General features: G+C 46.8%; 1 protein-coding gene and 1 long non-coding RNA gene across 2 annotated transcripts in view; one reads left to right on the top strand and one right to left on the bottom strand.

Annotated features, from left to right (window-relative positions):
* Positions 1-1,890: 1,890 nt before the first annotated feature.
* Positions 1,891-22,171, bottom strand: ISX (intestine specific homeobox). The gene is made up of 4 exons (XM_024240067.3): positions 21,943-22,171; positions 6,615-6,766; positions 4,785-4,901; positions 1,891-3,828 (listed from the first exon to the last, which is right to left on the bottom strand). The coding sequence occupies exons 1-4, from the start codon at positions 22,169-22,171 to the stop codon at positions 3,589-3,591; spliced, it is 738 nt and encodes a 245-aa protein (XP_024095835.3). The 3' UTR covers positions 1,891-3,588.
* LOC129052732 (uncharacterized) overlaps positions 17,442-22,951 on the top strand; it is a 189,252-nt gene continuing 183,742 nt past the window's right edge. The window contains exons 1-2 of the long non-coding RNA XR_010139522.1: positions 17,442-17,913; positions 18,417-18,559. This is a non-coding gene — a long non-coding RNA (uncharacterized LOC129052732). The remainder of the gene's footprint in view (positions 17,914-18,416; positions 18,560-22,951) is intronic.

The raw sequence follows: 22,951 nt of genomic DNA, 5'->3' as shown, positions 1-22,951 counted from the left end.
TGTGCATGTTCACGTTTGAGCTGGTTATGACATCTTAGCAGTTCTCTCATTAATTAATGAGCTAAATAAAATTTGGGCATTTGTTCATTTTCTATTTTCCTTAGTTCATTTTGTGCTGCTATTACAGCATACCACAGCTTGGGTAACTAATATATGAACAGAAATTTATTGGCTCATGGTTCTGGAGGCTGGGAAGTCCAAGAACAAGGGACTGGCATCTGGTGAGGGCCTTCTTGATGTCAAGGTGTGTCATACCATGGTGGAAGGAAAAAGGTGGAGGAGTGGAGGAGAGAAGGGGACAGAAGGTGCCAGGGGTTGGGGGGCGGAGAGAGAGAGATTCTGAACTTATCCTTTTATAAGGAACACATTCTGGTAATAACAACATTAATCCATTCATAAGGACAGAGACTCATGGCCTAATCACCTCTTAAAAGTTCTATCTCTTAACACTGTTACAACGGTGATTAGGTTTCTGACACACACTTTTTGGGGGGCACATTCAAACCATAGCAATATTTTTTTATTTTACCTTTCTAAAATAGTTATCCTTGATCTTCTCTCAAGTCTGTAGTCCTCATAAGCTAGAATATGAAGGTGTCAAGATCTGACTCAGATATGTCTGACAGGGAGTCTTTATTATTATTTTTTTAAGCCCCAGAGCTCTTTGAAAAGCTGATGAAAGCAGTGAACCCTTTCCCTAGAAAAAATAAACACACAGATACACACAATTTTGCATAGTCTCTTGGGAGCTCCTTGACTTCCTGGAGACTGGTTTAAGAACTCCTGGAATAGGGCTTGAGATCAGGATGGATGCTCAAGCTCAGAAGTAGAAAGAGGTAGAAGGCGTATTTGGGAAAATGAGTTTTTCTTAATATGGCTTGAGTGCCCACCATGTGCCAAAATGTATTAACTCATTTAATTGTCACAGAAACTCTAAGAGGCAAGAAATTGTTGTTATCCAGGGAACAGGTACAGAGAGGGGACATGCCACTTGCCCAAGTTCACACAGCTGGCAAGAGTCCTAAAGTGATTCCCTTATCCCACACACATAAGGTAAAGGGAATAAAAATAGTTATTGGGGAGAAAATTCCTAGGGGGAAAGAAATGGCCTCACAAAATCAATGTTTACCTCAATAGAGAAGCTGAGACATCTGGTCATCTGAATCTCTATGGTTGGGAAAATCCTATTTCAAGAGGAGCCTGGGGAAGGAGTACGTTGCTGAGAAAGGGGAGTGGGACCCCAGAGCAGAGGGGACCTGCATCTTTTCCATTCCTCTTACAAGTTTGGAGATCTGCAAGTCTCATCCATGACCTTCCTATCACCAGGGCATGAGAAATGGCTGTGGGAGGTCTAGAATGAGTGAGACCTGCTGCCTGGCCCAGGGCTCCCATGGCCCTAGAAGTGTGTGGGATAGTTGCCAGCTTTTCCTCTTGCTCATGAGAGAGAGAGGAAGCCAGTGAGGATTCACAACTGTGGTGAGAGGCTACAGCAGAGGATGTGGAGTGAACTCCCAATAGGGAGTTGAATGGGGTGATGCATCTGTAGGGCAGAGGGGTCATGCCCAAGGCCAGGCTAGATAAGACATTAGTAGGAGACTGAGAAAGCTGGGAAGCAAACATCCCCTCTGGGAGGCTGCAGGCTAGATAAGACACTAGTAGGAGACTGAGAAAGCTGGGAAGCAAACATCCCCTCTGGGAGGCTGGAGGTGGCACTTGTATAAACACTTCTCCAACCCTCCCCCTCAGCCTAGCAAAGACCCCCGTGGGAAGAAGGGGAACAGAGGGCAACGATCTCAAGTGACTGCCTTTAAACCTGAAGTGCCTGAGGCATCAGTAACCTAGAAGTTACCAGAATACATTTCCTGCAAACAACATAGAAATTAAATCCAGTTATAGCAAAATGATAGAAATTTTATTTTGCACATTTGAGTTTAGGGTCCTAAAATGGGTACCTGCTACCCAAGTGATGAGCTACTGCCTTTGTTTGTTAACTGCTCTTTCCTTCCTCAGCCTCTAGACTTCTCCTTTCATCCAGCGGTGCTAGAGACCTGGTGTTGATATCCACATTCGTAGGCTCTGAGTGATCTGGCACTTTTAAGATGGCAAAGCACTTTTGCATCCTGTGGGCTGTTGTCTGTAGTTCTGGCATATTGCATGCCTGGAGACAGAGCTAGCACTGCTACCTCCAATACAGGTGAGAAAACTGAGGCCCAGAGAGATTAATGGTAAGGTTACACAGCAAATTAGAAGGAGTATAGGACTAAGACCTAGGCTTCCTAACTCCTGGTCCAACTCCTGGATGGGTCAGGGGTGCAGGTAGATTGCAGAGGATCTGGGATTTGGGGAAGATTCCTGGAATTTAGGCTTGTGCAAGAGGTCATTCCAGGCTTCCCAGCTTAGGGGAGCAGGCCCTGTCCTCCACCTGCAAGGACAAGAATCAGAGACACCTGTGCAGAAGGGATGCTCAGCGGATGACCTCCCTGAGAGCAGGAACTACTTACTCATCCTGGGCTGGGATCCAAAGCAGCCACTTTTGCAGTGGAATCTTGGAATAACAATATCACTCCACACTGGGCCTCGCCCTCACTTTGCAAAGTACTCTCATGTCCTCTCAGAGCCTCCTGAATGCTCTTTGAGGCAGGCCTGGCTACCTTCATTTTACGGTTAGGAAAACTGAGGCTCAGACAGAACATGTGGTTTGCCCAGGGTCTTTGCATGGAAATAGGGAGTTGAATGAAAGCTCAGGCTTTCGAGGACAGAGTGAGGCTGGTCTTCCAGCTGGTCCCTTTTCATATATCCTGGAAAGATAAACTGAATGAAAAGAGCTTTCCGTCCTACTTTTCATTTGTGCCAGAAATGACAACATCCCTTCCCCATCCAGCAAGATAACTAAAGACACTAAATCTTGTTTAGAATTTAAAAAACTTTCTACATTTTTCTCTCACTCTGAGATGCTCACAGTCATAAAGAATGTGTTAGACTTGGGCCAACAGCAAGGTTGTTGAGCAAGTGTTCTGCTTTCAGAGGTGGGCCAGCACCACCTTTTGACAAACGTGGACAGGACCTGAATTGCTTATCTCTACATCCCATTCTGTTTATGGAGTCCTCAGTAGGTACTCATGTGTCATGGATGAATGCATGCATGAACAAACAACCTCTCCTTGGCCTCCTCTGTACCTCAGTGCCCACCATGGAAGGGTCTTCAGAAATCATATTATCCAGCTGGCTTCTCTTACAGATGAGGTCCAGAAAGGGTGAGTGACCGGCTGGAGGTCACACAGCAAGTTAGAGGAAACACAGGTGCTGGAGGATTACCTCCCTATTTCAGAGCTCGGCCTGAGATCTCATCCAGCCTGTCTTCTGAACCAGGAGAGCAGCTTTAGCCAGGAGAGAAGAGAGCTGTCCTTTATTGTTTACTTTGCTTTTGAGGCTGGTGCAGCCTTCCAACTGGTATGTTCAGGGTAGCTTCCTGGGCTGTGGGCCATTTTTGGATTGTGAGATCGATTTCCCCAGAGGCCCAGGGCACATCTGCTACCTGCCTTCACCTGGAGAGGAAAGTGGCTCATTTGGGGAGAGCATGTCCAATCTCTATGTTGAAGTAGCACAGATGCTGCCCCATTTGGGGTATGGAGGTGGAAGGACGCATAGCACAGGGATGCAAGTTTGATGGATGGGAAGACCTGGAACAGGCTGTGTTTCCCATGGGTGCGCTGGGAGGAGGGTGATCCAGGCAGGGAACCAGGCAGAGGCCAGCTGATCTTGAGCCGATGGACAACAGCTCGTGGGAGGAGCCAGCCTGCACAGAGCAGTGGATGTCCACATGGGACCCTGTCACAAGGAGAGGTCAGGAGAGAGAAGTGAGTCCTAAGCTGTCTCTGCAGCTTCTCAGCCTTTCCCTCCATGGCTTGGGCAGCTAAGAGTGGGTCATGTGATCCACTTGTTCTGGTTTGCTGAGGACCTTCTGGCTTTAGCTCTGAAAGTCCTGTGTGGACCCATGCAAACCTGGATGGTTGGTTACTGTAGGTGGGAAGAAGTGCATGGTCTGGGGATTTAAAACCTGGCTTGAGTCCTGGTACTTACAATTGTTTGACATGGAAAAGTCACTTTGCCTCTCAGAGCCTAGCTTCTACATTTGCAAAGAATGAATAAATGAAAAATCCCATCTCATGGCATCGCTGTGGGTATGTAAAAACCTTTAACTCTAGGGCAGGGAAGTATTGTCTATCTTGTTTACTGCTCTATCCCCAGTGTTTAGCACCTGGTGCCCACTCAAAAATGTGTGCTGTCTCCGTGGATGGCTCCCTAAATACTTAGGGAGCACTTCCTAGGTGCTAAGCATCCTCTACATCTCAGTTATTTCATCCTCATCAAAAAACTTTATTACATTCTCTGAGGGATAAGGTGACTCTTCCAAGCCACACCTCAGGCAATTCAGAGCTGGGATTCGAACTCAGGCACTCTGACTCCAGATCCCGTGTGTCCAACATCCGTGTACTGCACTTCCCTCTGTGATCCTGTTTTGTAAACTGAGAAGTTTTGCACAGGAAGGACAGGCACCATGATGTTCACTAAGGGAGTAGGACACGAGGACAGAGAGGCAGCCACTTGTCCCAGGCCCCACAGTCTTCCAGATTTCTCCTTGCCCCACGCTGTTTCTAAAATAATTATCCTTGCACTTTTTCCTGTAGACAGAGCCCCCGAGCTGCTTCTTCACTTCTGAGTCGGACTGGGATATTTCCAGACAATGGCTCCCTCCATCCTACCTTGAGGCCTCAGCCACTTACAGCCACATCCAGATTTGTGGGCAGGGCCACGCTGGCTTCACTCAGCTGCTGTGGAGCCCCCAGGTTGCCAATCTTCTCCTGCTTCCGCCACTTGGCTCGCTGATTCTGGAACCAGATCTGTAATTAGGGAGAAAGGATGGGGATAAGCAAGAGTTTTCCTCCATCTAATACCACTTCCCCCAAATTCATAATAACTGCACCTTCCAAGGGACTGCACTTTATAGTTTGTAAAGCTCTGTGGCATCCAGGATGCCTTTGGATCTGGAGGTCAGCTTTCTGAGAGGGAACCAGGGTTTCCACCTTCAATGCCTACAGGGCCAGGGGGCCATGCATGAGTGAAGCAGCTGGTGCTGCACAATTGGGAGTGGTGGGGTCTGTGGTGAATAGAGCCAAAATGGGGCAGCTTCTCAGCTCCTGTCAACAGTCACCACGTGGAAATGTGAGTCTGGTGTTGCAGGTTCATGCAATCTCCAAAGTGGAATATTGACTTATATGTGAAAGTTTCTGAATTTTAAACTACTGTGCAGACCAAATGGAAGTCATGTGTGGGTCACCAGTGGGCCACCCCTTTTCAACCCCTGGGACCTCTTGGCAGGCTGAATATTGGCAGCTCCCTGCATTCCTGAGCAGGTGCTGATGGTCCCTGACTTGTGGCCATTTATCCTTGGTAATTCTGCATAGGCAGGTGTTGAATTCTGGGCTTTGTGGCTGATACAGGGGTTTCCCATTTAGCTAGTGCCTGATTCTAGATGGGAAGAAAAAGGAGAGAAGTCTTAGACAGGAGTGGTCCTCAGCCAGAAGGAAAGGATAGAATAAAGAACGGAATGTTGGCCTGATTTTGAATTAGAATGAGTCCATCACATTTGTGGAAAGAAAACAAGAAGAGCAACTTAGAAAACTATTTTAGAGAGAATGCTAACAGTGTCACAGTCGGATCTGGTGGAATGTCGTGTGCTAGAGTGGCACTTGCAAAGCTGGGTGCATGTGAAGAGGGCAGGAAATACCTCTGGGGAGTGACAATGGGCTACTGTATTTCTAATCCTGCATGAAGCAATAAACTGGGGTGAAGAGATCACAGATGAGAGACTAGCCTGTTGGTGCTTAAACCAGGTCTCCCACAAAGACCATGAATTCAAGACCTTTTCCACTTCTCTACACTGCCTCCAAGGGGATCCCCATGTGTTCTAGATCAGGGGCTGACTAACTGCGGCCTACAGGCTAAATCTGGCCTTCCACCTGTTTTTGAATGGCTCATGAACTAAGAATCGTTTTCACATCTTTAAATGGCTAGAAAAAAAGGAAGGGTAATATTTTATGACACAGGCAAATTACACAACATTCAAATTTCACGTTCATAAAGTTTGTTTACATATTTTCTGAGGCTGCTTTTGTGCTACCTTGGCCGGTTGAACAGTTGCTCTGACACTGACAATATATCCTGCAAAGCCTAACGTCATTACCATCTGGCTCTTTGCAGAAAGGTTGTTGACCCCTGATCTAGATGGCCAAGACCTATTTTGTGAATGAGGCTGCATGGTGAACGACATTTGGGAACTGTCGCCAAGTGGGGAGGAAGGGTATGGAGCAGAGATCCATGGTGATCACTGATGCCACTTCACTCCTTTTCCATTCCCAGAGGAGAGAAACCATTTTAGAACTATGGTGACCTCATTTCATGGAAAATAATATTTGGCCAAAATGACTGTACTCACAGGATAAAGCCAACAGAAACTTTTAGATGGGGCAACCCTGAAAGGCCCAGGATATATTGTGTCTCACACATGGTCCCGAGGGCATGGAGGCTGGGGGCTGAGGCAGGGATGGCTGTACCTGCACCCGAGCTTCTGGGAGGTTGATCCTGGCTGCCAGCTGGCTGCGGATGTGAACATCTGGGTAGTGGGTAAAGTGGAAGATCTTCTCCAGCTCGTGCAGCTGCTCAGTGGTGAAGGTGGTACGAACTCTCCGCTTGCTCTTCCTTCCTTCTGCATGGGAGAGGGTCCAAGTTGGGTCAGTGGCCTTGGTGTCAGCACCTAGGTGGGGTTTTTGTGTTGCCTTGTCCTACCCTTCCACCCCACTGCTGCTCCCAAGCCTTGGCCCCTGGCTCCTCAAGCTTGGAGCGTCACAGTATTCTCTTTCCTAAAATCCTCTGCCTCTAGACTAACACTCACCCACCATGGACAGTGAGGTCAAGTTAACCTTCTAGAAAATCTTCTCTGATTGTGCCTTTCTGCTGCTACGTTGCTTTCAATGACTTCCTTTTGTCTACAGCAGGAGATGGCAAACTATGGCCACCAGGCCAAATCTGGCCCACTGTCTGTCTTTAAATATAGTTTTATTAGAACACAGCTTCTCCCTTTGGTTTACATATTGTCTCTGACAGTTTTTGCACTATAATAGCAGAGTTGAATCATTGCAACAGAGACTGTGTGGCCTGCAAAGACTAAAGTAATTACCACCTGGTTCTTCATAGAAAAAGTGTGTCAGTCATGGTCTACAAAGTAAAGGCTGAGCTTGATAGCAGTCAAAGCTGTTGACAGCCTGTCTCCAACCCACCTGTCCAGCCTCCATTCTACTCAGGGCTGGCTACATCATTTGTGGGACCTAGTGCAAGATGAAAATGTGGGGCCTATTTCTCAAAAAGCAGAAAAATAGCTTTTTATTTTTTCCATAGTCTCTTAAACTGTCATAGTGGGCTTTTATTTGCTATTTCATGTCATGCATCCCTCAAAGAGCACAAGGATACTCACAGGGTGAGATTAGGCCTTGCAAGGACCTAGGGACCCACCCTAAGACTTAGAGTCATGGATACCCCATGAAGAAACTTGGTTTCACTCTGCAACTCAGTGCTTGACCTCAACCCTCCATGAACCCCTGCCCAGTTCCCTTCCCCATCAAGACGGAGGCAACAGTAGTTGCTAGGTAGGTGCAGGGAAACAGTTGACCAAGACCATCCTAGAGAAGCTGAGAGGTTATGAGAAGGCGTTGATCATCTCTGGTGCATGCATCACTGTTCCACTGGATTCCACTAATCAGAGATTCAAACATGCAATTATTAAGATTTCAAGTTGGCAACAATAAGCATTCAATCCCACTCTCAGGGCCTCCTTCTATGCACAGGGTCCTGAGCATCTGCACTGGCCATACACACACCCATGAAGCCAGCCCTGCCTCCAATACTTTGTTGACCCACACACATTGCTCATCCAAGTTGGGCTGCTTACCATATCCATAACACATCATGTGTGTGCTTATCACTTTGCTTTTTCTAAGGCAATCCCCTCGGTCTGGGATCACCTCTTCTCTCTTGTCTGCAATTCTAACATCTGCTGATTCTTCAGCATCTGCATTCATTCTTTTAATCTCCAAAAATTATTTTGTAATCTTTCTAGCCCTGGGTAATCTTTCTTACTGGCAATATATTCATTCCACTTGCTAGCTTTATCTTTCATTCATCTACCTTTTTGTTAAGCGCATACCTCTTTCTGCCAGGCACAACACTAGGCAGTGAGTTGCAGAAAAGCTGAAGGCTTGGTCCTTGATTGGAAGCACTCATCATATGGTGAGATAAGGGGTACAGATAGGCTTGCACATGACCTAGAATACATGGTAGTCACTGTGCTAACAGAGGGAGGTGGACACCTGTTGGGATTTATCTGTCCAGAAGTGCCTCTTTCCTGGGAACTGCCCTGCCCTCCTTTTGAAAACTATTCTTCACCTACACCAACCAGGTAGTTGTAGTGGGAACTGGATTGGTTCAAGTGTGGGAACCTGAACTGGAACTATTGGAATCCATCCCTGGAAATTTTTTTATACAACTAGCAAAGAGAATCAAAACCCTCTAGTGGTACAGTGGTGGTGGATGTGAGAAGTAGGATGAGCTCCATCAACTACCATCTCTCTTGTCATGCTGCTGAAGTTGTTTGCAGGGAGATACAGAGCTAATTATGGGATATATTTTGGAGAGAGGCTGTCAGGTGAGATTGATGGATTATCTTTTGGCTGAGATAAACCAGGGACAACAATTTGGTTTTGGCTTGAGCAAAAGATGTGTGTGTGTGTGTGTGTGTTTGTGTGTGTGTGTGTTCATGTGTTTGTATTATGGGGAAATCAGTTGTTCATTTTGGACATGTTAAATGTGTGATGCCTATTGGCTAGCTAAAGAAAGCTATGGAATAGGAAGATGCATTGATAAGTTTGGAGCTCAAAGGGGGACTGAGGTTCAAATTAGGGAATTGGCAGCATTTATTGGGCCTTTGTAGTCATGGGAATGGGTATCACATAGGCAGAAAGTATAGGTGGGGAAGAGGAGAGGGCCCAGGAGCAAGTCTGTGGTGCCTCCACCATGTAGAGGTTCAGCAGTGGGGAAGGCAACAAAGAGACCGAGAAGGGGAGGCCTCTGAAGGAGGAGGAAAGTGAGGACTGAAAGAAGGCACAGTCAGCTGGGTCCATGCTGCAGAGAGAGCAATTATGATAAGGACAGAAAAGTGGTCCTTGAACCTGGCCACATAATGGAGAGTAAGGAAGATTGCCCCATCGGCAGAATGGGAGACTCAACCAGCATTGCCTGTAGCTCCTGGTTGGAGCCAGGTAACAGAGGACATTGGAGGAAGGACCAAACCCAGTGGCAGTGGGTTTGTTTACCTGACCATGGACTTCTGAGGACAGAATTAAAATCCTTGTCTTAATTGGACCTCAGATTGTCCCTGTGATGTGATTTTAGGGATCGTAGAAAAGGCACAAACCCTCTCCCCAGATCACCTTCACTTTTGGGGCACAGTGGAATTCCTACCATTCTAGCTAACACCTTGCCTCTCCTGATTTTTTCCACATTCCTTGTAAGAAAAACCGCTCTTGGGAAATAATTAAGAACCGAGGTACTTCTTGTCCCAGGGTCACTTACACTCATGCTTAGAGAACTCTAAGCCTCCCAGGGAAGGGAGCCTCATGTGTCTGCTGTCATCCATCTCTAGGCTGTGAGCCCCTGGAGGGTGGGGACTGTATCTGAGTGGGGACTGTATCTGAGTAGGGACTGTAACTGACTGTATCTGAGACCAGCTGAGGAACTGGCTCCCTGAGAGAGCTTAACAAATATATGTCTTAAATGGATAAAAGTAGAGATTCAAGCTCTGCTCTCAATCCTGTTGGACAGAAAAGACTTCCACAGGATTTGTCTGAAACTTTGTACAATGTCAGATGTCACACATCAGAAAAGATGACTGACGTGAGCTGAAGCTGCTACAAAGGAGGGGTGGGAGTCTGAGCTCCAGCTGAGGTCTCCTGACTCCCACTCAGCCCACTTTCTTTTTGCCCCAAATAAGAGAGGTAAAGCCATCACATACTAAGAACTGGAATAGACACTCAGTGAAAAATAGATTTCACTTCTGAAGGTTTAACACCTGAAGAAATCAACTAACTTGTTTTCTTTCTTGGTGCTTTTGATCGATCCTGCTGTCATTGGATAGTAGAAAACCCAGAGAGCTGGACGTCAGAAAATCCAAGCTCTGTTCCTGGTTCCACTATGCAACTTGTGCCACATTCTGGATTCATTATCTGGGCCTCAGTCTCCCCATCAGTAGAATGGAGGGGGAGAGAGGCATTGAATGATCAGGTCACTAAGGCAAAATCCACCCTGACATTTATAATCCTCCGTCTCTGGGATGGAGGATGAATGGCTCAAAAGCACTCGCCGCAGGCTTGCCTGCAGGACCCGTTTACTTGGTGAAAGGGACAGGGCTCGTGAGATTTCTCTCTGGGAAGCCACCAGGACCGGTTGCCTCAGTTGTAGAAATGGGATTTCAAGTTTGCTTTTGCTCTCACTCCTTTCTACCACCGCTCATTTTTGTTGTTAATCCATTTTTATCTTTTCAAAGTACTTTTGATCACTATTGTGGATTTTTGGAAGCTTCTTGGGAGTCGCAGGCAGTGAGGCTTTGAACATTACTCCCCACTAGAGTAAGTTATTGGCCTGTGACCCACCTCTGTAGGAGAGCCTCATCTCTGCCTCTCCTTCTCTACCCCCCTTCCCTCCCCAAGTCTACACTGCCTTTTTAACTTCGTGGGTTTTTTAAAAAAGATATTTATTCTATGTTTAGAGCTGGTGATGTGTTTAAGGGATATAGCTGAAGTCAGTCAGAATTGATGTAGAGAGAAATGGCAGGTATTAATTCATTCCAAGAGCTCAGTGAATGTCATCTCTGTAACCAGCACCTAATAGGCCCTGAGGGCCAGTCTGCAGGAGTACAAAATGAACAAGCCATGCTTGACAGTATTGGATTTACTCCTTCATTCATTCAGTCAGTCAGCATATTAGATGATAGTAAATGATATAGTGCAGTTCTGTAGGAAGCTGCGAAAAAAAAAAAATTACAAAAGGGAAGATTCCAGGTTGACCTGGAAAACTGAGGTGTCAAGGACAGCAGGGAGTTGAGGTCTTCCTGGGACTATAGAACTGTGGGAGAGAATGTGGGATGTGGAACCAGAATACAGGAAATGAAATAATATGGAGAACAGAGGAGCAGAAACAGAAGACGGGTCATAATGAAAATAAGCCATCTCCTCCATTTACCCCAGAAGGAAACTCAGGTGAACAAGGATTTATGACTAAGAATAGAATCTATAATAAAATAAATATTTCAAAGTTTCCATTTGTGTAAGCAAGGGAGCAGCTTTTAAGACATGATGGGCTTTTTCCTGTTCCCAAGAGTACTGGAAGAAGGTAATTTAGAGGTGGGGTGAAGAAGGAAAGGATCTAAACTCTGCTCTGCAAAACAACCTGACTGCTGACTTCATGGGGGAGGGGCTGCCTGCCAAGTCATAGCCTGGTGAGAAAAATGTTTTCTCATTAGCTTTGAACTACACATTCTCAGGATAAATGTTTGTCCTTGAGAGGTGATGATGATGATGATGATGATGATGATGATGATGATGATGTTGTGCCTGTGTCTCACAGTTTTAGTGGCCTCTCTTGGAATAAGGGAGGGTGCCTAAAATTCATACTGGTGAGGAATTATGACTGGAAAGACTCAACCAGAAGGCCAAGAGCAGTTTTGGGAGAGACAGATAGACTTCAACCTGGAGTCATGGAAATGAGGTTAGAGCAGTGTCCAAGGGGGCAGCTCAGGAATGATGAAGGTCAGCACTTCAACTTTCCTACAGGAAAAGAGGAGGCTGTGAGGGTGCCGGGAAGGCTGATGCTTGGGTTACAGACCACAGAGAGTTACAAATAAGGGAACAAGGTAGGAGAAGGCAGAACAGCATAATATGGAACAGAGAAGAAGGTAGAATGCAGTTCAGCATGTAGAATTTTAGAAACTCGTTATTAGACAAGAGGCTGGAAAATACAAGCTCATTGATGGCCCTGGCCCATGCATAGGATAGGATTCTCAATCACCAGGAGAAAGCAGGGTGTTCTGGGTCCCTGCTAAGAGGGGACACTTCTGAGGCAGCATGGATCATCCTGGAAGGAGAACTGAATCAGGAGTGAGAAAGCCCTTGGGTTCCCATCCAGCCTAGCATCTCCCTACCAGGTTCTGGGCAGAGAAGCCGAGAAGCAGGTGGTCACAGCCCAGCCTACCTGGGGAGTGGGCACGTGGGGATGTGCCCACAACATCCCCCTCCACAATAGTGGAGGGGGATGGAGGCAGCAGGGAACTGCCACCCTTTTCAAGTTGCTCCTCTCTCCGTTGTTAATGGTGCAAGCTGTGACTCACACTTTAATAGGTCTTCAAAGAGAATGAATCAGCAGAACTTAATTAAACCTGAGCCGTTTAGCACATCGATCATAAGAAACACACAATTTACACAGGTGATTAGGCCACCTAATTATAAACTGATGTTTCTCCTCGCTCAGTGCCCTCCCCTGATTGCTTCTTCTCTGGGGTCTGCTAATCCGTCCTGGTTGCGCAGCTAAAGGCCCGGGGGACTTTGCCGCTGGGCAGTCTCTGGAAATGGGCCGCATCCTTGTCTTCTGAAAACAGTGGGTTCACCATGGAGGACACCCAGGGCCCCCTTTGCAGCCCTCCTGTAGGCTGGGGACACCTCCTGACACACGAAGGTGGGGTGCAGGGCAGGAGTCTCCCCATGGCTGACCTGTGCTGGCCTCATTTTGCTAGTCAGGCCACAGACTTCCTTTGGCTCCCTGTGCCCACAGGGAACAAGGCAAGCAAGGCCTTTCCCATTCCATCTTTCTAGCATCATCTGCTTTCCGTCAATTGTCATTTCCATAATTTTAGTCCCATCTGACCATTTCCAGATTCCCCAAATCAGCTATGCACTTTTATTTTCCAGGTCCTTGTTCTGTGCTCCCTAAGTCTGGAATGCCTTGTCCTCCTCCTTTGCCTGGTGAACTCCTACTCATCCATCAAAGCTCAAATCAATCAAATATTTCTTTATGAGGTCTGTTGTGAATCTCCTGGTTGAAACACAATAGTTTTTTTTTTTTTTAATTTAAGAGTGTGAAATTTCAGCTTACAACAAACTGGCTTCCATATTTGTAAAAAAAATTTTTTCTATGAGTCTCTATGAGTCAATCAATCAAAATATCTGTAGTGATTATTACTGGATGGTGAGTTGGTAGAATTATAGTTACATTTCTTTTACCTTTTTATCTGTATTTTCTATTTTTCTGTAATACACAGGAACTTCTTGTGTAAATAAATAATGAAATAAAACAGCAAGGTGGAAAGAGATGAGAATAAAGAAATCACTGGAACAATTAGGAGGAGACCCTTGAGAAACTCACCAGAAAGGGAGTGCCACTCCCGGGGGTGACTGGCTTACCACTCTCTAGGCAGTGTGAAGCCTGCATCTTCCACACCTGTGGTCTCACTTTCATAATATTTTATATGTATGAATTTTAGCATATGTACTCCCCCGACCACACACCCACACCCACATTCACCCATACTTTTTACTTATGTATTTAAACAATTTTTTCTTTCTTCCTTTTTTTATTTTAAAGCAACTGTACCCTTTGTTTAAAGGAAATCATAAGGAAACACTACAAAACAAACAGCAGTAGAGCTCCTTTATTGAAGTGTGTGTGGGGCCCACTCCATCTTCCCTTCATCCAAGGCAGCTCTGGTCATGCATCTCAATGAAAGCCTGAAGTTCCCAAAACATTTTAAAATCTAAGGCTTAAAAAATGCTGATGTACATATACAAAGGCCAAAGTTCTTGGCTTGACACACTTGACCTTCCATCTACCTTACCTCTTTCATCTCTTGTGACTATGCTCCATGAATTTTAGACTCCAGCCACTCAATTTTGTTGTTTCTCAAAGGATTATTCCTTTTTATACCTCTTGGGTGCTTCACAGGCTTTCCTTTTCCTGGCATGTCCTGTCCCCTTCTCTGCCTGACTCCATCTCAAAAGCCACTACTTCTCTGAAGGGCTGACTCTGATGGTGTTATGCAGAGTTCATTATTGCCTCTTCTGTGTTCTAAAGCACTTTGTTAGGTTTGTATATCGTATTTGTGTTATGACAGTGTTACTAATGATAATGTGCTTAGGTCTGGTGAGAATAAACATGAAGAATGGGCACAGATTATTGGTACAGGGTAGCAATGGGTTGATTTCATGTGCTATAATATTTCAACGGTTCTAACTCCTTCCTTGCTGGGAAGTTGTGTGCATGCATGCGTGTGTTCCACTTCCTCTCCAATCTATATTGTGTTGATGCAGGGGAATAATCAGATAACACAAGCTGTGCAGTCAGGGGATGTTTCAAGGTGTGACACAGGAAGTGTCCTAGAACTTGTTTCTGTTCAATGGGGAAATCCATGTTTAGTTACCCTTCTTGCCAAGAACTGAGGAGGAATTTAATTGTTCTCTTTGCTTAAATACCTATGGAAGGCCGACCAAGGTGGCAAAAGTGCAGAATGCCCAGATTAGAGATCTACAAAGCCACAGGGCTTTGCAAACAGGAGGAAGAGACATTTCTGGCCAACAAATTATTAACAACTGCCTCCTTACAAGGAGTGGAGAGGAAACCTCTTTAGCAACACACCATTGATAAAGAAACTTGAGGGTTCCATATATGGAGACTAAAATGATGTACGAAGGGTTCTAAGAGTCCTGAAATAAGGAACCATCATCCCAGCACGGAACAGTGAAGGAGAAGAAGGGGAACAGCAAGATGAAGACTCCAGACAAGGCCCAAGCACACACAGCTGCTCCAGCCACACCCTCTGGTCTCAGTTGATTGGTTTGGAGGTGGACATCTCACTCAAGCTCGGCCAATGGGTGTCCCTCCTCTGGGGCTTTTGAACATGGGATTTTAGAGAGCTTGAGGATGTCACTGGAGGCTGATGTAACTCTTGGAGCTATTGGAAGCTACTAGGAGAATGCCAATTAGCAGCAAGAAAGAGGTGAGCTCACATGCAGAGAGAAACAGCTGCAGAGACTTGATGACATTATTGGTTCTGGATCCCATCACGGCTGAAGTTTGCTTATCATTCTGCCCTTCACGTAGCTTAGTCTGGGAAGTGATTTCTTAATTTTCTCCAAGGCAATACATGTCCCTCTCCATTTTAGCTAGGCTAAGATAATTTTTGTCAATTGGAACCAAATAGCTCTCATTAATACTGATCACTGTACACTTTCCTGTCGAAAATTTGAAAATTGTTGTTCATTCCCCTAGGAATACAAAGCAAAAATAAAAATCTCTACCATAGCCTACAAGGCCAGCGTGGGTTGGCTCCTTTCTGGCTCCTAGACCTCAAATTGTATCCTTGGACATCATCTATTAATAGGCCCTTGCCCTTGGGGCTCCCTCCATGTGGAATGCCCTCCCTTCCACCTTACTCAGTCTTCAGATTACAGACCAAACGTAACTTCTCTGGGAAGCATTTTCTGACCTCCCTGACATACCAAACTCCCGTGGAATAGTTCCTTGGAGTACCAAGTCACCATCTCCCCAGCACTTGCCACAATTGTATTTGTACTTTTATTTGTGATTATTTGATGGTTATTTGTCTCACCTGCTGTCAGATCAGTGGCAGCATTAGATTCTCCTAGGAAAAAGAAACTCAGGGATCCCATTGATTCTACATTATGGTGAGTATGAATAATAATAGAAATAAAGTACACAATAAATGTTATGTGCTGGAATCATCCTGAAACCGTTTCCCCACCCACCGTCCATGGAAAAATCATCTTCCACAAAACTGGCCAAAAAGGTTGGCGACCACTGCTCTACACCATCTCCAGCGCCCAACTCAGTACTGTAGTGGCTGTCAGATGGGTTTGCAACTTCGTGGACACTCCTCCTTTCAAATTCTCCTTAAGTGGGCCCAACTTGGTGACTCATTTCTAATGAATGAAATGCAGTGAAAGTGATGTGATGTGATTTCTCAGGCTAAGTCCTAAGAGGAAGCTGCTTCCACTTGGCTGTCCCTCTAGGATTGTTTACTTTGAGAAAGGCTGTCATTTTGTGAGGACACTCAAGCAGCATGTGGAGGGCACTATATAGGGAAGAACTGGGTCCTCCCACCAGTGGCTGTTACCAGCTCACCAGCCATGTGAGTGAACCATCATGGACGTAAATCTTTTATTCCAGTCCAGCCTCCAGATGACTGCAACCCCAAATAACATCTTTACTGCAATCTTATGAGGGACCCTGAGCCAGAACCACCCAGCTAAGTTACTCCCAAATTCCTGATCCACAAAATTGAGTGAGATAATAAATATTTATTATTTTAAGCCACTAAGTTTTGGGATGATTTGTTGTGCAATAGATATGCCTGGCACTCAGTAGATATTCAGTGGCTATTTGTTGCCTGTCTGGATAAATAATACAGTGGATAAATCAAACTTAAATTATAGCCAATGTTTTAAGCCTCCTCCTCTGCCCATTTGGATTTCTCCTAGCTCTGACATTCTGGGCCCTATGATTATAGTTGATGTTGTCAATGGCTGGCTTGTATCACCCAGACCTTTCCGTGCTCCATATCTACTTCTTACTGCCAGGGTTTGTCTTTAGGGATGAAATCCTTGGATAATTCTGGGGAGTATGTTTGCTCCATTTCCCAAAGGATTTGAGCTTCAGTTACTCATACGGGCCACTGGTTTAATAACACACCCTTGATTCATTGCCTCTCCTTCCTTGTTTTATTTCACTACGTCCTTGCAGGTCCCATATCAACTACTTGTGCTCAGATCCTTTCCTTAGGGTCTGCTTTTCTGGGGGACCCCACACTAATACCGTGCTCTTTTTTGCAGGTAGGGGCCATGCCTTCTACTTTCTTGTGCTCCCACAGGGCCTGAGACTGAGCCAGGTTCTCAATTCTAGAACCAGTCTCCCAGTATCCCTGTAGGAAGGTCCCCATAGCTCTGGTGCCAGGAACTAAGAGATGGAGTCCATTGGAGGAAGACCAAAGCACACTTCTCTTGGGGAAGTGCCCATTTTTAACTCCACATCCTTTTGTCCTGTACTCGTCTGCTCTGATGGGAGCTCCTGGGTCTACCTGGGTAAGAGCCAGAGCTGTTAATCACCAGGTGATGAGATACACACAGGCCTTAGTCACAGCCTCAAACCAGGGCTGCCTCTCCCAGTTCCCATAGCAGAGCAGCTGTCTTTGATTTCAGGTAGTTCAGGGGAGGAGGAGGGCTAGGGAAAGAGGGAGAAGAGAGGGAGGAGGACAGGAGAAAGAGGGGAGGGACAGGGAAGGAAAAGGATCCTCTCTCCAGAGGCGCCTGACCCAGGGTACCTCTCCCTTTCTTGTGGGGTCCTTTCTGCTGCTTCTCACAGTCTTCTGAGACAGCACTGAAGAGGCCCTTTCCGACTGGGAGCTGACAGTTGTTGATCTGTCCTTGCCAGGAATTTTGCTCCAAATAGTCTTTGTAGATATAATTAAGGCTCTGGGCATAAGATCATTGCAGATTTAGGGTGGGCCCTAAATCCAATGACAGGTGTCCTTATAAGAGAAAGGGACATTACACACACACACACAGCAAGACTGTGAGAAGATGGAGGCAAAGTGGAGTGATGCGTCTACAAGTCAAAGAAGGATAAGGGTTGCTGGAACCATCAGAAACTACGAGAGAGGCATGGATCAGATTTTCCCTTGGAGCCTCTAGAAGGAGCTATCTCTGCCAATATCTGGATTTCAGACTTCTGGCTTTCTGAATGGTAGGAGAATACATTTCTGTGTTTTAAGCCACTCAGTTTGTGGTAATTTGTTACAACAGCCATAGAAAATTAATACAGGGAGGAAGAGGGGAAAGAAGAGGAAGAGGTGGCAGGAGGAGCAGTGGCTTCTAAATGGCAAAGACGCCAAAGCATTTAAAGGGCAAGAAAGGTTTGGAATTTGGAGAGGCGCTGCCTGCACCTCGAAGGTAGACAGGGCCGGGGAGGGTGTGATGGGAGGTGAGCCTGGACGAACGGGGCCAGTCTGGGAAGGACTTTGAGTGCCACACTAATGTGTCAGGGTCACGTCCTTGATGAACTGCAGCATGAGGGCCAAATCTGGCCCGACCCCTGTTTTTGTATATAAAGTTTTATTGGAACATAAGCCTACCCATTTATTTACACGTTGTCTGCAGATGAGTTTCAGCTGTGATAGAAGAGTTGCGTAATTGTGACAGAGACCATCTGACCATCAAAGCTTAAAATTACCATCTGTTCCTTTGCAGAAAAACGTTGCTGTCCCTTGCTACAGGATGCTTCTCAAATGCCAAGAATTCTACCGTGCCCCTGGCCAGCTCCACCAGACAAGATGGGCAGAAGGCAGCACTGCCCCAAGGTGGCACTGCCAGAGACTTCCATCCCCCTCCAGGTGAGTGGTCACTACATCTTGTTTTATTCACCTTTACCTCCCCAGCCCCCAGCCTGGCCCAGAGTAAGCACTCAGTGATTAGTCACTGACTGAATGAATAGCTGGTGAGCAGGCAAGGGAACATACCTGGGTTCCCCACAGGCCAGGCAGTCCATACTGGTTTACCCACTGGGGTGGTCTCTCTTCCTTGTCAATTTTCTATCACCTTTCCCCTGGGGCCTATGATTTCCCCACAGAGGATTATCAGTGGTAGAGATGCAAAGATGGTCTCTCTCTCTCTCTCTTCCCAGAGTCTTAGCTTTCAGTATAAAGAGGCTTCCTCCTGACTGGGTCTCCGTTAACTTTGGAGGGTCCTGGGTTTTGGAGGGCTTCCCTCTCCTTGGGGGAGAGAGCAGGAGGCTGGGTGTAGAATCTTTTCGGATAGAGAGGTCGTCTTGGATTTTCCCATTGACTTTTAAGACCTGGGAGTGTCCAATCTATAGATCATGGAGGTCCCTGCAGGAATGGGAAGATGTCAGGGGGGACCTTGGTCCCTGCCGTGAGAAATGAGGACAGTAGAGCACTACACTAGCCTTGGAGCCCAGATAACTAGCCTGGCCCTATCTCTTGTATGTACCGGCTCTGTAGCTTGGAACAAACCACTTCACCTTTTTGAGTCTCAGCTTCCTCAAAGGACCACTTCCTTGGGCCACCAACATCAGAATCACTGGGGAGAGCTTGTTAGAATGCAGACTCCTGGGCCTTTTGACTTAGAGTCAGAGTCTTGGTTGCTGGGCCTGACAGGCTGCATTTTAATAAGATCCCTAGGTGAGATGGCAAGGGTTGTCTATGAGCCAGTCTAGGAAGCCTTTTAAATGTTACGTGGAGACAAAGAGGAACTTATTCCTCTATCATTATTCTTGGGGCAGGAGAGGGTGTTGCTATTTCTGGTCCTGTTGCTCTCTGCTGAGGGGTCCTGCACAAAAGGAGGGACATAAAACAGGAAAGTAGAGAAGCATCAGCCAGCAGCAATAAGCACAGGGCTGGGCATGAGGGCTCCTGTGAGGGTAGGGAGAGGCCTTCCAGTCTCTCTGCTCCTGCCCTGCCTGGGATCATGACCATCCTTTCCACAGGGAGAAAGATTCTACGGTGGAAAATCACCACAAGGGAATCCTCCAAGGTTTTTCAGCAACTAATTTGTTGTTAAATTGGTCATGGCATGTCAGAGCTGGGAGAGACCTTATGAATATTCTAGCCCTGCTCTTTCATGTTACAGGTGGGGAGATTGAGGCCAGAGAGGGAAGTGACTGGCTTGAGGTCCTCCCGTGCATTGGGGCCAGATATGGGCTTAGAGGGCAGGTTTCCTGAATCCCTGCCCTCCTCACCCAGTGTGTTTCACAGACTCCAGCTCATTTGCAATTTCTGCGGGTTTCTTTTATATAGTTTCTGGCAAGTTCGTATCCCATCTGTATTATTTGTTTAGCATTTTCCCAAATAGACTTTTGTGTTTGACTCAAATAATAAATGTATTTTAAAATAATACCTTATATCATGATCATACACGAATAACAGTGTCTTTCATCATAAATACAAGGTTAGTATAGAAGTAATTACAGGACTATTGAGCTAGATCATCTTTATCTATGTACCCACCAAGGTCATCTTGAGAGCTGCCAGTGGGACCCTCTCCAAGCTTTCAAAAATGCTGAATTCCAGCATAGTGGGAGATGGATGGATTTAAACTATGTTCAGGAATAATCTAGAGTAGATGGCCTAAGGCCACCAGGGTTCAATTCTAGTGCTCATTAATCACATAGTTTTTGTGGGGGATTTATCTTCTTGGTTTCGTCATCTGTAAGTTGGGCTCCCAAGTGTGACAATGAGATGGGAAAATGGCCACAAAAGTGCTGTGGAAGGAATATACCACCATTCAATGTCACCACCGCTAGTCTCGTCAGCACTTACTGGGGTCTGTTCTGGGACCAGATGGATAGCTGACACGGAACATGCCAGAATCTTCCGTGGAGGCCTAGAAAGAGTGGTTTCCTTTCTGAAGCCTGCCGTCATCAGGCTAGGGGAAGGGAAGCTGCTCTGGTAGGAAAAGCGAGACCTCTCTCTCATGACACAGGGTGATCATAGATTTATACAACTGCAGCAGGAGAGACCCAGGACCCCAATGGAAATGTTCCTATGAATCTTTAATGGACTGGAAGACATTAATGAACTTCCAAAAATTAAGCTAGAGACCCTTTCCCTTTGGAAAACTCAGCTACAGGGAAACACACCAGGCTCCTTCCTGCCTGCAGACACACAGCCCTCCTGGTCTTCCTTATGCCTGCAGCTGAGTGCGACCCCTCATCAGCTCCCTCCATGGGAGACTTGCCTTGTCGGTGGGGACGTGGAGCTCTATTTATGGCAGGTAATGACATTAAGGGCTCCCTGAGCTTCCTTTCCAGCATTTTCTTGGAGTAAAAGGGGTGAAAAGGGGAGAGAACTGAGAACCTCATGTGAGATATTCCAGGCTCGGTGACAGTCAGACTGACAAGGCCCTTGAGACATCGCCAGCTTCACCATTTCTTATTCCTTCACTCAGGTGTTTTGCTGAGAATAAACCTGAGGCTGCAGTGGACAGGGACTTTCCTGAGGTCACACGGCAGGCCAGGGCAGAGCTAAGACTCACATTCTGGGTTCCTGACTTTTAGCAGGTGTGTGCGTCCACCCCAATGCCCCAGTGCGGCTTTCCTCCCTTCCTCAAGCCGGCTCTCGATCTACCTGGTCACTATTATCTGGGGACATGCCTTGGGGTGGCCACTGGCTTGGGGAAGGTGATCAGGGTGGACAGACTTTTCCCAAGCCAAAGCTGCAGCCCCTGGGCAAAGCTTCAGCTCCTGGAAGTTGTGCAGACTGAACTTGGCTTAGGAGGAGGAGATTGTGCTGGGCCCAGCAGGGATTTGGGGGAGTTAGAGCCAGGTCCTGATAGCGGGACTTCTGTTTACCAGCTATGTAACTTGGTGACATTATCCTCCTCTTCTCTTTCACAAGTGAGTTTTCTTATCTGTCCAGTTATGATAATCATGCTTTCTACTGAAATTAAAAGAGAATGCCTATGACATTGTCAATGCTGAATAAATGGTAACTAGCATTCTTAGCCAGGGCCTGGTTACAATAACAAGCCCCAGGTCCCTGCATTCTGCAACTAACTGAGCCTTGGTGTCTGCAGCTGAAAAACCACAGTTTTGGGTTAGATTGAAAGGTATATCAGGAAACCAGCCCAGAGCCAGGTCTTGCTCTGAATTTTAGAGTCCTCTATCCAGTTAATATGGACGGAGAAGCTTTTTCTCTGCCTGAGCCCAGCTGGGTCTTGGAGACCAGGAAACAGAAAGAAATGATCAGAAGACACTTACCCTGGGGCTGGTCCTTTCGAGGCTTTTCTAGCCCAGAGCCTGAGGCTGCAACTTCTCCGGGGCCCTCTCCACCTGGCCCTTCTGGTCTGTCCATATCACTCCTCCTGGCAGGCCTCTTTAGGATCGCCTCGATAGAGAAGGACAGGCCCAGCTTCTTCGGGGCCTCACAGCACCTCAAGCTATTTCTTTCCATACCCCTGCAGAGAGTAGGGCCCACCTCAGCACACATTGAGGGGCTCAGGGGTGACTCTGTGTAGGCCAAGGAGGGTGCCAGTGGAGAGTGGTGTACTTCATCCCCTGAACCTCCTGGGGTCAAGAGGGCGCGTGGAGGTGAAGAACAGAGAGCCTCCAGTTAGATGATCCAAACAGGATTTCGTGTCCACAGGGACTTCCATGGGCAGGTCACAACAGAAGAGCTGGAAGGAGTGGTATCCTGTGCCCACGGCTCACAGCCCTTACCAGTTTGATGTCAAAGGAGTCACCATGGCTGAATTGGGGTTCAATCTTCCAGAGAAGGGTCTTCTCGGACGCAGTTGCCTACAAAATCACCAGCTTAGGCCAGGATCCCTGAGGTCACCACCCAGTGGCGAACAAAGAGAAGAGGGAGAAACAATAAGGCACAGGAAAGAGGAGGTCAGTCTCCAGGGGAGGTTTGGAGGCAGGGGTCCACCTTTGTCCTTTCTCTGGCTTCTGGCCCTTTCCTGTGGCTCTAGCCAGCCTCTAGGAGGAGGTTGGAGTGCCACCCTTGGCCTCAGGTGGCCAATTCAGTCCTGGGCTTTACTGCTGCTTGAGGGGTCTTCCCAGACACCCATCTTTACTTCCTTCAGTTCTGCTGCTTCCAGACTCCAGAACGTACCTTCAGTGCATCAGTGCTCCTGCTGTCCTGCAGGTGGAGGCTGAGGAAAGGGGATCCCTGGGTGCTGCCAGGCCTGTCTCTTCTCTGTGCCAGGGCTGGGCTGAGCTGTGAGTCTGATTCTTCTCAGGTGCCTCTGGACTGGCCCTGGATTTT

Source organism: Pongo abelii, chromosome 23, assembly GCF_028885655.2.
Source record: "Pongo abelii isolate AG06213 chromosome 23, NHGRI_mPonAbe1-v2.0_pri, whole genome shotgun sequence".
Taxonomy (NCBI): Eukaryota; Metazoa; Chordata; class Mammalia; order Primates; family Hominidae; genus Pongo; species Pongo abelii.
This window is presented reverse-complemented; position numbering and strand designations above follow the sequence as displayed.

What these genes read in the sequence shown, in the direction of transcription:
- ISX (XM_024240067.3), bottom strand. Translation starts at nt 22,171, where the DNA reads ATGTGTGCTGAGGTGGGCCCTACTCTCTGCAGGGGTATGGAAAGAAAT. An exon ending in TCCCAGAAGCTCGGGTGCAG is followed by an intron (nt 4,902 to 6,614) that starts GTACAGCCATCC and finishes CCCTAATTACAG; the next exon opens with ATCTGGTTCCAGAATCAGCG. An exon ending in CCACAAATCTGGATGTGGCT is followed by an intron (nt 3,829 to 4,784) that starts GTAAGTGGCTGA and finishes TCCTTGTGACAG; the next exon opens with GGTCCCATGTGGACATCCAC.